At 39.5% G+C, this 13077-nt stretch overlaps 1 protein-coding gene across 4 annotated transcripts in view; it reads left to right on the forward strand.

Moving 5' to 3' along the window:
- The window catches only part of pigg (phosphatidylinositol glycan anchor biosynthesis class G (EMM blood group)), a 94287-nt gene that overhangs the window by 32809 nt on the left and 48401 nt on the right, over positions 1–13077 (forward strand). For all 4 annotated transcript variants that reach the window (XR_014089246.1, XM_008419820.3, XM_081611507.1 and 1 more), the window contains exons 9-10: positions 9545–9948; positions 12797–12988. Coding sequence is in view for 3 of the 4 variants with exons in the window: in XM_008419820.3 (XP_008418042.1) it covers positions 9545–9948; positions 12797–12988 (596 nt within the window). In the remaining variant the exon portion in view is untranslated. The remainder of the gene's footprint in view (positions 1–9544; positions 9949–12796; positions 12989–13077) is intronic.

Genomic DNA, 13077 nt, shown 5'->3' on the forward strand with positions numbered 1-13077 from the left:
TCTGCAGTACAGAATGTATCAAATTGATTAATTTAGCGGTCTCTAAATGCATGTAGCTTTGGAAATAAAGGCCAAACCTCACCTTTATTGATCTGAGCGCCTTATCTTCTGTGAAAGCTGTTATTTGTGTTCATTTAGTCCTCAGTCTTGTCACAGGTACATTTACTGATCTAAATGTATTTCTACCTGGAATGGCTAGCAGCTCTTCAAAGGGCCATCTTCAGTGAAATTGTTCTTTCAGCGTTCATATATTGGCCTTCTGTTGGCGCTGGGATCAATAACAGGTTTTCATGGATTACTTTAAAAGCAATGTATGGATTTTATCCCTGTTGCTCCTGACAGCAGGCACAAAAGATGCCTGATGTAATGAGCGACTTGCTCTAAAAATGGGGTTTAGAGATTTGCAATAAGAGCTCATCTTCATATGCCAGACTATCATACACCTGTATATCTCCTTTCTTTTTATTATCAAGGCTAGATAAGAAAGTTGGATATTTTATATGACCAAAAACCTCAGTGCATTTTATGTGACAGTCTGGTGACTGCGTCTTTGCCATGTGGGCCCCAAGTCACCATTATAATAATAGTAATGTAAAAGTAATTTTATGGTGCTATTAGCCGTTCTTGCTCTCTCTTATTTTCTCTGTCAGTATCCGATTTTTAAAGCTGAATACATTACCTTTCAGTTTGCCTTTCAAAGTTCAAACCATGATGGTTTTAAAAATGTAGGTTTGCAAAAATGACAAAATTAGGCAGAACACACTCTTTAAATATCAGGGCGCCCTTAAAAAGTCTTAATCTCATGTGTCTAAAGTTGAGGCCTTAAAATGTCTTAATTTAATTAATATGCAAGTAGGTTTTAAATTCGCCAATCACAGGTCTTACATTTTGTTGTGGCTGGACTATTCTGCGTAGACTTTTCTGTCAGGCAAATCGTTTGAGTCGCTCGCAAACATCTTTTACGTTCTGTGAACAGCTGCTGATACCCCAGCTTAGCTAGCTTTTTGTGCTTCAATCTTGGCTAAGTGTAAATTTACCACAAGTTGGCTGGACATCGTTCATCTTCGCCGCTGCCAATCCATACGATGTTTCATGCAATATAACCCAATTCTCTTTTGTACATTTCAAACCCTGGCTTTGCTTTTATTTTTTAATCTGAGCCAGAAAGTTTATAAATTTAGCTCACTTTGTGCTCCAACAGAATATAATTAGAATTTGAACCCAATGACCCTGTAATGGGTTTGCTGTTTCCCTTAAAGAAATATGAGAAGCAGAAACACTGCGTAACTCTAAAATAGCGACGTTATTAGAAAAGGAGGCCCGTAACGGACGACTTAATTGAATTTCATAACTTTTTTTTTCTTCTTTCTTTTTTTTTTTTTAAAGTTCAGTGGAGTCTGACAGCAGTAGAAAAATTTAACAAGAATTTTTCTTGGCCTGGGTGAAACAGCTATGTTTTCCAATGAGAAGTCATAACACAGATGGCTGGGTCAGAATACTCTTTTTTTCTTTTTTTTTCTCGTGACATGATGGAAAGGCGGGTTCAGAGTTGCGCCGCTGGAATAAAACACAGACACACACCAGGCCCAAGACTGACTTTCTGAAGTAGCACACAACGATCTGTTATAAATTATAGTAAAGATATGATTGGAACTAAATGTTTCACCAAAATTTGATTCAAAGTACAACATTTAGAGGCCTTTTCTTTTTTCTTTCATGGTGCAGAAAGCACTGTTGACAGGGCAGGAGCGCTGTATCCTTTTCTCAGCACATTAGGCCTCCGCTCACTTTGATTGATTAATGTACTAACTGTACACGCTGGCCCCCAAGGCCCCCTGGAGAATATTTCTCCCATTTAGACTTTTCAAGTCAGCGGAAGAGCCTCAGGTTCAAGGGTAGACGAGGAGATCAATACTAAGGGACTCACGTCTGTTTGATTAATACATGAAGCGATCCGGCCACATGCTGGCCAGAAAAAATAACAGTGCCAGCAGGAGAGAAAAACTGAGAATTTGAAGCTTTTATCAGGTAATATTAGTTTGAAATAGAAAAACAGAGTCGGTGTTTTACACGTGGGTTACTTTAAAGCAACGGGGGTTCAAAGCGGGGCTCAGGGGCCGTTTGCAGCCCTCGGAATGAAGTTTTTGCGACCACATGACCACAATTCAGGAATAAATTAGGACAAATCTACTTACAAAACTGTTAGATGCAACACTAAGTGATCATATTGTCCAATCTTTCTGGTTTTCTTCTATTGCCATGGCAACTAGTAGCACCTCTACTCATTGACTCGTACTCTAAAGTTCACCTTGGAGCGCCGAAATCTGCTTTTAATTGCCGTATTAAAACTTGTCTGAATGCAACAAATGAAGACCGACCTAGGATCTGTTTTTATTGCTGAGAACCGGATAAAATATTTATTCAATTATCTTCAAAATAACAAGCAAACTCTATGTAGGCCATTCATTTAACAAGGATAACATGCGAAAACCATTAGAAGTATCGAATGTATGTTTGTTTGTTTTTTTGTACAAAAAGAAAATCTGATTACTTTTTTTGTTTAATTAAAAATAGTTTATGCTTAGTTTATTGTTGAGTAGGTAAAGAAAAAACATTTTTGTTGACTTTAGTTCTTAAATATATATTTTTAATGAGAATTTTAGGCCACATGACAAAATGTTTTATACACCTCTTCTTTAAAGACTTTCTGCTTCTACCAACATCACCAAATATTAATGTTTCATCAGGCACGGAGCTATGGGGGGGTCTGGCGGGGGGGCTGCCCTGCCCCTCGGCACGGGCCGGATGGGGGCCAGGGGCTGGAGGTGCCAGGGAGGGAGGAATGGTTTCAAGTCGCTTAAATGTCTGATTATAGACGGAGAAAGTGCTCCCTCGCCTGTTGAGAAAGGTGTATTTAATGTTAGTTACTTTCCCTCAATGGAATATATACTAGTCAGTCCCAATGACTATTTCACTCACGGTTTAGCCGATGTGCTTCCTGGGTAAAAATCAAAAGACAAATTCGGCCGCCCAACCCCCCCGCCCCTTGGACATAAAGCGGTCCTAACTTAGGGAGGAAGTTGCTGTAGTTTTAAAACTGCTTTTAAATTTCCTGACTAAAGACTTTGCTAGAATACAACATATCTGATTTCTTTGTTGCGGATCGAAGAGGCTGCTGCTGCCACAGAAATCGTTCCATAATGTTATACATTACGGTTACAGCATCAATATTGGATTACCGGGCTTGTCCAAAGGTTCTGCTCACTTACCGTATGCGTATAAATAAAGACTAACGTCATATAAGTATTAGGATCCGCTTGTAGTTCAACAAGGACGCATGAAGAGAAAGCTGGGTGAAAACGCTGAATGTACAGCAGATGCATTGCTTGAACAGAAATAGACGAGGCACCGCAGGTCAGCCTGACCCACATAGATCTGGAGTTACAAGAGAGGTGGAGTTATTTGTGCGTTTTTGTATATAATCTGCCTCCATACAGCTCAGAACAGTTGACTGACCTTCCATCTTTTACGTCTCGGGGGGGTGGAGGGGAGTGGCTAAAACTGAGACAAATAGGCAAACACTAAAACTTCCAACCTTTTCAACACCTTTACTCTGTTGTTTTTTATTCACTGCATTCTTATTTTGCCATTTTAAACAAGTTTTTTTGTAATGGTAGCTTTACAGATTAAGTTATTGAACACATTGAAGTATTATTTTACTGTTTTATGAAGCTTTCTTTGTGTCGTTAGTTATAAACGTCTACAAACCTGATCAGGGATTGGACAAACCAGTCTTTGGTTTGAGGAGTTATAGACGGGCGAATGGTTTCTTTCACATTTTGTCCCTGCTCACATACATTTGAAATAAATACATAGATGTAATCAAAGCATAGTTTTCAAACCCATCCATCGGTTGGAGGTGATGAAAAAGTATCAGTGGCGTCTGTGTCTGGGATGCTGTCTCGACTAGGGAACGCCTCTATCAGTGCTTGCAGACACATTCAACAAATTAGAATATTACTGAAAAGTTCATTCATTCCTGTAGCTCAATCCATTGAGTTAAAACACATTATGTGGATTAATTGGACACGGTTCTGTGAATTATGATAATTTTCCACTTACAGCTAATGAAAACGTTTAAGACCAATAAAAAACATTTTTAATGTAGAACTGTGGGTTTAGGTAAAAGTGTGTTCAATACCTACTTAAAGGTTCTCCTTTTCAAAATGTCCCTTTATGTTCGACAAGTGAGCCTTGTCGGAAAGCATATTCTGATTTATGAAACTTGGCTGGATTTTTAATCAGTTAGCTGGACCAGATTGCTCTGGACCAGATTGCTGGTCCAGAGCAATTTATGAGCACACTGCTCATAAATAGGCTCTTTTTTTAGCCTATTTATGAGCAGTGTGCAGCGTATTTGGAGCTCACAAAAATGTAAACAGAACTTTTCATTTGTACAAATAACAGAAAGATTTCTCCCCACCTCTTGGTGAATTAACGTCTAGATTAGCTGTGCACCAATTGTAGTTTTCTAGCCGATCAGCAATTATCAATTTTTAAAAAACCTGACCTGTATGATTTTGGCTGATGCCATTTTATTTGGTCTGAAATGTCGCTAAATATAGCAAGAAAGTTGCTAAGTTGGCAACAGTGCTGTGACTATTAACTGTAAACGTACAGACATGACATGATTGGCCTGTCTGTCAGTAAAACGTCTCTCCATAGAGAGCAAAAGAGGACAGTGGTTGATTTTTAGTCCTTTGCTGAGGTGGATAAGATTAGTGTATAAGATCAACCTCACATGTAAATATCGGCTGATCTCCCAAAATTATATGTTACTCTCTAACAATTTGTATTGTAAGCAAGATCCGAAAAGCATTCAATGTGCTGTCAGGGAGAAATCACAAAAACATGTAAACACCTTTGTTTTTTATTTATTTACTTAAATTAAAACACTTTCTATCTCTGTCTTTTACTTCTACTTTTAAACGAACCTCCCCAGGAGCCACCAAGGAACCTTGTGGTGTAAAGTCCAAGGATATAATTGTGCATCTGCCTTGTATTTTAATGGCATATAAATAATTCCCCAGCATCACCTTCTACATCTAATGCTGTTTGATGCACGTTTTAATTTCCCCAAAGCTTGACATTACAAGTAACAGCTGGAACACATAAATGCTGCAAAATACCTGAGCATTGATCTTAATAATGAGCTTATATATGCTAATCTCATGCTGAGCTATGCAGATGCACTGTCTACATCAGTGAAGATTCACTCACGTCAGGATGCTGAATGCTTGAAGGTGCTTGCAGCTTTACTATTTTCTTAGTAAAGCATGTAATTATCATTTCGTATGAAGAGAGAAACTAGATTCAACTTGAGCTACTTTTACACGAGACGGGAAACTCTATATTTTCCAATGCCGATTGGAAAAACGTTCCACATTTAGCCAAGACATCTTGAGTTCCCTCTAGTTGTCATTCTAGATGGCGCTGTGATTTTTAGCATGTAGTCGAACTTGCCCTTAGCTTCCACCTCACTGTAAACAGAAACCCGTCTCAATCTCCCGTGAACAAAGTGTCATACATATTCCTTATCAGAAATTATGCTAAACTGAACAGGTTATTATGCTGTAATATTTCTGCGCAAATGTTGTTCCTGACTTTATTTAAGTAAGAAGTCCTATAGATCGTATTTGTTTGGTTTGAAACCATTTACAAATGGAAATACATTGAACTAATTTATTTTAAAACTAATGTTTTCTAAAGAAAAAAATAATGAGATACGATGCTCATTTGCTTGTCCCAAAACACAACTTCAATTATCTTTTTAGCGACTAAAGCTTGTTTGATAACAGAACGAAGAGTGATTAGCCAATAATCTGGCCTAATAGTTCTGAATTGCCATTTGAGCCTATTCATAACTTAGAGGCAACATAATGACTTGAAAGATGGTCATTATAAACAAGCAAAATTACAGCCTCAATTTTCCGAATGCAATGTGACACAGTTAAGTGTCTTTCCCCCCCGCCTCTTCTACTTGTCTTCTTTTGAATAAAACTCCTAAAACTAAATGTTTAACGATCTAATGTGCTGTAGAAAAAAAGAAGAAGAAAACCCCAACAACAAGCACTTGTTCTAAAACTGGCCCTGCGTTTCTTTTGTACTTTTTGAAGGAAAATCAATTCTCAGCCAGGCCATTCCCACAGCGGGCCCCGCTGTCATAGCCTGCAGGTACCGGCACGTAGCAACTCGGCCTCTCTCTCCGTCATCGGGGCCGATGAGGCACGTCTGTTGTTTTCCGAGGTGAAATATTGCTGCTGAGCCGAGAGGTTGGCTGAACTCTGTCTGAACTGACTATGCGCTAAATCAAGTCATTTGCATACAAGCGCTAAGCTGGAAAAACTCCCAATCTTGAGGATGGGACGGGCTCATCCTCCAGAGACAGGTCCGCAATTGATGGATGACAGCTCACGGTCACCGTTTGCCGTGCCAAGGCAGGAAGTGACTGTTATATAGGAAGTATTAACATGATGGATAATCTGATGATTCAAAAAATATATATAGTCCAACTATAAAAAGCAGCATAGAGGAAAAATTGCCAATGGTGAATAGTTTTTGCATCAGTTGACTTGTTTTTCCTGCTTTGTTGGTGTTGCATCCAGAATGCTATAAAGTACACAGGTCATTTAATAGATACTGTGGGGTTGGCTTTTCAATTTTGAATAATTGTAATGTGAATCATCTTGGAGGTTATCTGAACCTGCTAATTATCCCACTGGCAACTGTGATGCCAAAGCACAGAGGTGGGCGAGCTAAAAATATCTTGTGTGTGTGTGTGTCAGGACTCGTGTTCTCGCGGCACTCTCTTAAGAAAAACATCCGAAGCGTATCAAATTACATTTCCCACAAATTCAGCTGATCAGAAGTGAGGAGAATCTTCTTAAATATCATCAAATCTATTAGCGTTTATTACAAATAAATGTCTGAGGTGGAGATCTGCAGGCAATTCTTGCCAACACAACGAACTATACTTTAAAGTTCTTTATTATGAGTTAGTGTGGCAAACCAACAACACAAAGCTGGTTTAATATCTACTTCCAAACATAGTTTTTGCCATCTTTGAGAAAAGACCTAAATAATGTAGTGTGTTTTTGATTCAGTGTATTGTTACACCACTTTTCCCTTAGACACAGTTGCAACTCTTTCAGGGTACGTCTGTACCAGCTTTGTGGATCGAAAGACTCACTTTTGCTCAAGCAGTCATATTGAATGGAAAGTGTCTGTGAACTGAAGTTTTCTCGTCTTCCCATAAACTCCCAGGTTGGACCAAATTGGGCCATTTGCCCAATTTGGTCCAACAGTGGGGATGGTTTAGATCAAAGAAGCTTTGATCTAAACCATCCTGTTTCCGCTCTCGTTTGATTTAGAGTGATGGAAATTGATGCTACACCTGAGGCTCAAGTCTTTTTGTCAATGTTTTCTTTTAGGATTGTCCTGTATTTAGCTCCATCCATGTTTTGTACTGTCCCAACTTCCTCCGTCCCTGCTGAAGAAAAGCATGATTACAGTGTCTGTGTATCCTTAAAGTCTTACAGACTAATATTCGACTCAAAAAATTTGTCTCAAACTATGAGTTTTAAAAATGTAGGTTTGCGAAAAATGAAAAAAGGGCAAAATATTGTTCTTCAGTTATCAGGGTGTCTGCGGATCTAAAATTAAGGCCTTGAAATGTCTTAAAGACAATAAAAAAATGTAAGTTGACCTTAAATATGTTGATCACTGGTCTTAAATTTCATCATAGCAATACTATGTAATCTCATTTACATAGTTTTATTTTTCTCACTGGTAAAAGCTTGAGTCGTTTGCAGATATCTTCATTACGTTAGGTGACTCAAGGGGGTTCATGCTACTGCTAACTAGCTGCTAATATCTGTTTGCTAGCCAGCTAGCAAATGTACATTTAAAATTGTAGCTACTTTTCTCATCTAGTTTTCGCCACTGTCTCCCTTCTGTTGCCAACAGATATGAGGCTAGACACATTCTGGGCAAAAAACAAAAAAAGAAAATGTCGAAGCTAGTCACTATGGGTGTTGAGGCGGTAGAGAGCCATGTAGAGTGAAAAAGCACAAAACTCCTGTCAGTTGCCGCAGACAGACACCAAAAATGTACGTTTTTGCTGTGCTTGACAGTAATATGACAGTATCTCCTTTTTAATGCCACCTTTCATTCAAGGTGGCATTAAAAAATGTCATAAAAAGTCTTCAATTTGACTTTCTGAAACCTGTAGTTACCTTAATGATGCTCCCACCTCCGTGTCTCACAGTGGGGACGGTTTCATGTCTTCCAGAAACCTTAATTTTGGTTTTATCTGACCAAAGCTCCGCGTTTGATGTTGTACCTTGTACAGCCTCCATAAGGGTCAGATCTGTAGAGTGCACCACTAGTAGTCTAATACAGAAGCCCACTGCGGATTTTAAATGTTACTTGTTTAAAAAAAAAAAAGAAAAGGAAAATTATCACTTTTTGTGATTTGATTTATGGGACAGCTTGTTGAGAAGGCAAAGCAAACAAGGTAAATGCATCAATGAGCCAGAAAATGAAAACCTTCCACCTCCTACCTCTCAGCAAGACATACTGGTGGGCCTTACAAAACCTGCTGAGGAAGGACTCCTTGCAAAAAAATTTCAAAATAACATAATCAAGGCATAAGATGCTCATCTGCTCTTCAAACTCCCCATTTAACAGGAACTAGGACCTTTTCAGTGTAAAGGGCAACATTTAACCCCGTTGCTACAAAATAAATCTGGTCTAGAGGCACCAAAAAAATGAGATTTTGTTTTGAAAGCTAATTCAATTACACTATGTATTTTTATTTTAAGATCATTTTGATTTTACAAAAAAAATAAACCTGTATCTATAATATGGAAAATGAAGAAAGATGTGTAGATTACTCATGGTTTGATGTTAAAAAACACTTTGCACCATTGGTGTCCTCCTTCTGTAGATACTCTGAAGATATTTCATTAAAACATACATGATAACTGCTAAAACTACCATTTCTTATTGACTTTATAATAAAAACATCATTTGGTTTTGTAAGAGCCACACGTTGCAGACCTTTGATCTGGGTTTACAGACCTGGCAGAACCAAGTGTGGTGAATATTTTGTCAATAGTAGCAGATAACGGCAACTGACTGCGGTACAAATTAATTGTAGGGTAATGATGTGTGTTATTGTAATATTTCTCCTCTCTCTGGAGACCAATAGATGCCAAATAAAAGCCTTCAGCATTATTGAAGATTCCTTCCATCGTTCCCCAGATCTGTTCAATTTCCTGGCATTTAGAAGAAGATATCAACTCTTAGGATACATAAAAGGCAAAATGTTCAGCACCGTTCCTCAAGCAATGAGAGTATTAAACTCTGATTGACAAAAAAGGGCTGTTTTCCCCTTTCAGTTATTCATAATTTTAGCCATATTTAGTGTTTTGATTGTGCTTTTCGCTGTGTAAACCGTCCGTTTTTTTCTTCTCTTTCACAGTCTCCTGTGCGGAGCTCCGGCGGGGAGTGGTCGCTGTCGGAGCTCGACGTCCTGCTGCTGGCCGGAACCGTCGGCCACACGCTCAGCCTGGCGGCGAGCAGCTTCGTCGAAGAGGAGCACCAGACCTGGTACTTCCTGCTCAACACGCTCTGCCTCGCCGTCTTCCAGGATGTGTGCAGGAAGTACTTCAGGGAGCAGAAGGGCTCTGGAGACGAAGAGGAGCACCTCCTTCCGTCCAAGGATGGCCACTCCTCTTCTCACCCCAAGCAGGAGGTCGTCTCGGAGAAGTGGCTGGCGCTGGCCACGCCCCCCTTCACTCTGCTTTGCTGCCGGCTGCTTCGCTCCCTCAACCAGACAGGAGTTCAGTGGGCCCACCTCCCAGATGTCAGCCACTGGCTCAACAGGTTGGTTCTGTTGGACTAGTGATTAGATGAGCAGGTTCTGGTGTTGGTGGAAATTCTAAAATCAATCTGAAACGGCACCTATTACGGACAAAATAAAAAAGACCCAAAAATACAGGAGACTTGTGTTATTCCAGTTTGAGACTTAGTTCCTGTTTGTTTTAAAATTTATGTAGCTAAAATTAACGCATTCAAATGCCTTAAATTCGTTTTGAAATGTATGGTGAATTAAATACAATAACCACAGGCTTTAAATGTTGTTGTGGTGGGACTATTTAATCTAGCATATATAGTTTTTTTTTTTTCCCCTTGCTGGAGTTTTCTGGAATTATGCCCAGATATCATCACGTTCTGTGACTCTAGAAGGTTTATGCTGCCAGTAACTAGCTGCTAATACACCCTAGACAACTGGCTAGCTACACCCTATAGCTAGCTTGCTTTTCAGCATCTATCTTGGGTAAGGCAAATTTATCAGCAGTTGGCTGTACGATTTTGTTTTTAGTATGGAAGTGTTTAATTGCCAGAATTTACAAGAAAGTTAAGGATAAACAAAACTAATTTTAAAGATAAAAATACTTGCTATAAAGAAATAAAAAAATCTTATGAGATGAAAAAAACTTGTAATGAGAAGCTCATTATGAGATAGAAAAACTGATAAAAAGCTCGTTTTGACACAATAAAAAACTTAAAACAAGACAAACAACTCATAGCAAGATAAAAAAAACAAGATATAAAACTGGTTTTAGCAAGATAAAAATTTTGTTATATAAAAAAACTTGTTATATCCTCCTGACTACCAGGAAAAAAATATTGTCCAATCACCTTTTTTTTTTTAAATCCCACAGTCTTTGTAAGGTAATAAAAGGTTTTATGCACTTACTTTGTCTTTTCCCATAAAATGTGTAATTACTGATAAATGCCATTTTTATGAATTAGAAAAAGGTACATACAAAAGTCCCACCCCTTCACATGTGGTATCATTGAAAAGCCCTAAATGTCCTCTCCAGATACCAAAAGGAATTAATTCAGTAGAATGCAGGGGGTGGGAGATATTCAAGTTTAGAAATGTCCTCTACAGAGGACAAAAATGAACTTCTGGTAGTCAGGAGGATAATGGGATAAAGAAGAGTCATAACGAAATAAAAAAATAGTGATTTATAGCTTTTTATGAACAAAATATCCTGTTTAAGAAAGAGCTTGTACAGCATCAACCACCACTATGGCTGTAGAGAGCAGACCCCAGAAATCTGATATTTATTTATATTGTTTTCTGCCTTAAATTTTATTCAAGGTGGCATTTTAACGGTCTTACAAAGTCTTAAACTTTTTAAGCTAGTTTTTGAGAGCTGCAGATTCACTGAGATGACAATAGGACCGCCAGGAGAAGTCAGAGCATCTCCATTTTTTCAGATTGTCTCATACTGTCAGGAAATAGTGACAGTAAAAATCTAGATTTTTTTCCCTCCTATCTACTGCCTCTATATGTGTGTGCAAACACTAATTTGGGGCATTTCACACTTTCCTTTTATTCAATAGCAAAAGCTTAGCAGTGTAACTCAAACATTTAATGAGTGCTGAGCTTTTACTAGAGCTATGATCTAAATTTTCGCCTCATAAAATACAGCATATTACCATCTTTGTTTCATTGTGTGGATGTGTGGGAACCAAACCCTCCCAGCACAGCTCTCGGAGAAGGTGAGAGTCCGAAACCAGAGTCGATTCGGAACGAAAATAAAACGTGAACAGGCGTGATTTAATATTTAAGGCGAGAAATTCAGCAGCGGCTCTCTGGAATTAAAATAAAACAAACATACCGGCGACTCCAATTTAAGCCACACTCGGTTACAACGCAGCGGATGCATTTCTGCTGCTCCACCTCCACCCAGTCATAACATATCAGTGCAACCAGTCATTTTCTGTTCTTCAGGGGAGGATTTTCATCACCGGGAGATAAAAGGTTGTCAGACACTGTAGCTGTTTCAGTGCTAACGCACAGGAAGCTAATGCTGTAGCAACAGCTCATCTCGTCAATGTTTGCAAATGTAAATGTGAACACGGACCTACATCTGCTTTCTGCTGACACCGAAGCCGCTCTCTTCAGATGTGTGGTTTTTTTTTTTTCTTCCTACCCTCCACTTAGCATTTTGAGATAGCCGTCTGAGACTGTAGAAAGCCGTGATTTCACAGCGAAACTGTGACCGCTCAATTAATATTCCGACAACATAGTTTGTTCTTGAACACGCATCGCGTTGTGGAATAGAGATGCGGATTCTGACCTTTTCTCGGTCCGACGTTGCCCTTTTTTCCTCGCCCTACCTGCTCTACCGCCTCGCTTGGATAATGAGATCCAGGTAGTTGAGGGAGGGGAATATAAAAACAAACAAACAACAAAACACCCCAACTTCCACCGGCCATCTGATCCGGCTAACGGCTAACGCACGCGATTCCCGCGCGGCTTTGATGCGTCCTTTGAGGTCTTATTATTTCTAGCCTTGTGCTCGAAGTGGCGTAATTTCTTACCGGCGTGTTCCTAAATCCGGTAAACAGCTTTAAATGGTTGATCTTAAGGTTTTAACTGATGCTGCTGCTGGATGTGACTGACAGCGTTTCATCTCATAAATGCTCGGCGTCCATCCAGTCATCGAGCGGTTCTGCTTTGATCGCTAAAAACTAAAATCGACAGGATCCTGTCTCGAGGTTGTGTAAATAAATGACTAAAGTCGGTTGGCCGTCCGCGCAAACAGCGTGAAATATGAATGAACTTCCGCTTGGAAACTTTGAAAGCTCTTCTTTTATATAAAACACGTTCTTTCTTTCTCACTTTTTTTTTGTTTGTTTATCTGTTTGTCAGCGCCGAACATAAGACGGTCCTGTCCCTGCTGTCCGCGCTCTGCTTGCTCCTCATCTTCCTCCTGGTTCAGAGACGCTGCTCGCTCGTCTCCAAGGTCGCCCTGGCGCTCGGACTCCTGGGCGTCTACAGCTACCGGGCAGCTGTCGGCAATGTCCTGTTTCCCTGGCAACGCTCCGGCCGAGCCGCGTCCAAGTAAGTTGTTCTTTTTTTTTTTTTTTTTTTTCTGGCCCGCAGGAATTTGATTTCATTCCTTTGCAACAACGTGCAACTTTTACCCGCCC

Source organism: Poecilia reticulata, chromosome 10, assembly GCF_904066995.2.
Source record: "Poecilia reticulata chromosome 10, P_reticulata-male-v2, whole genome shotgun sequence".
Lineage (NCBI taxonomy): Eukaryota > Metazoa > Chordata > Actinopteri > Cyprinodontiformes > Poeciliidae > Poecilia > Poecilia reticulata.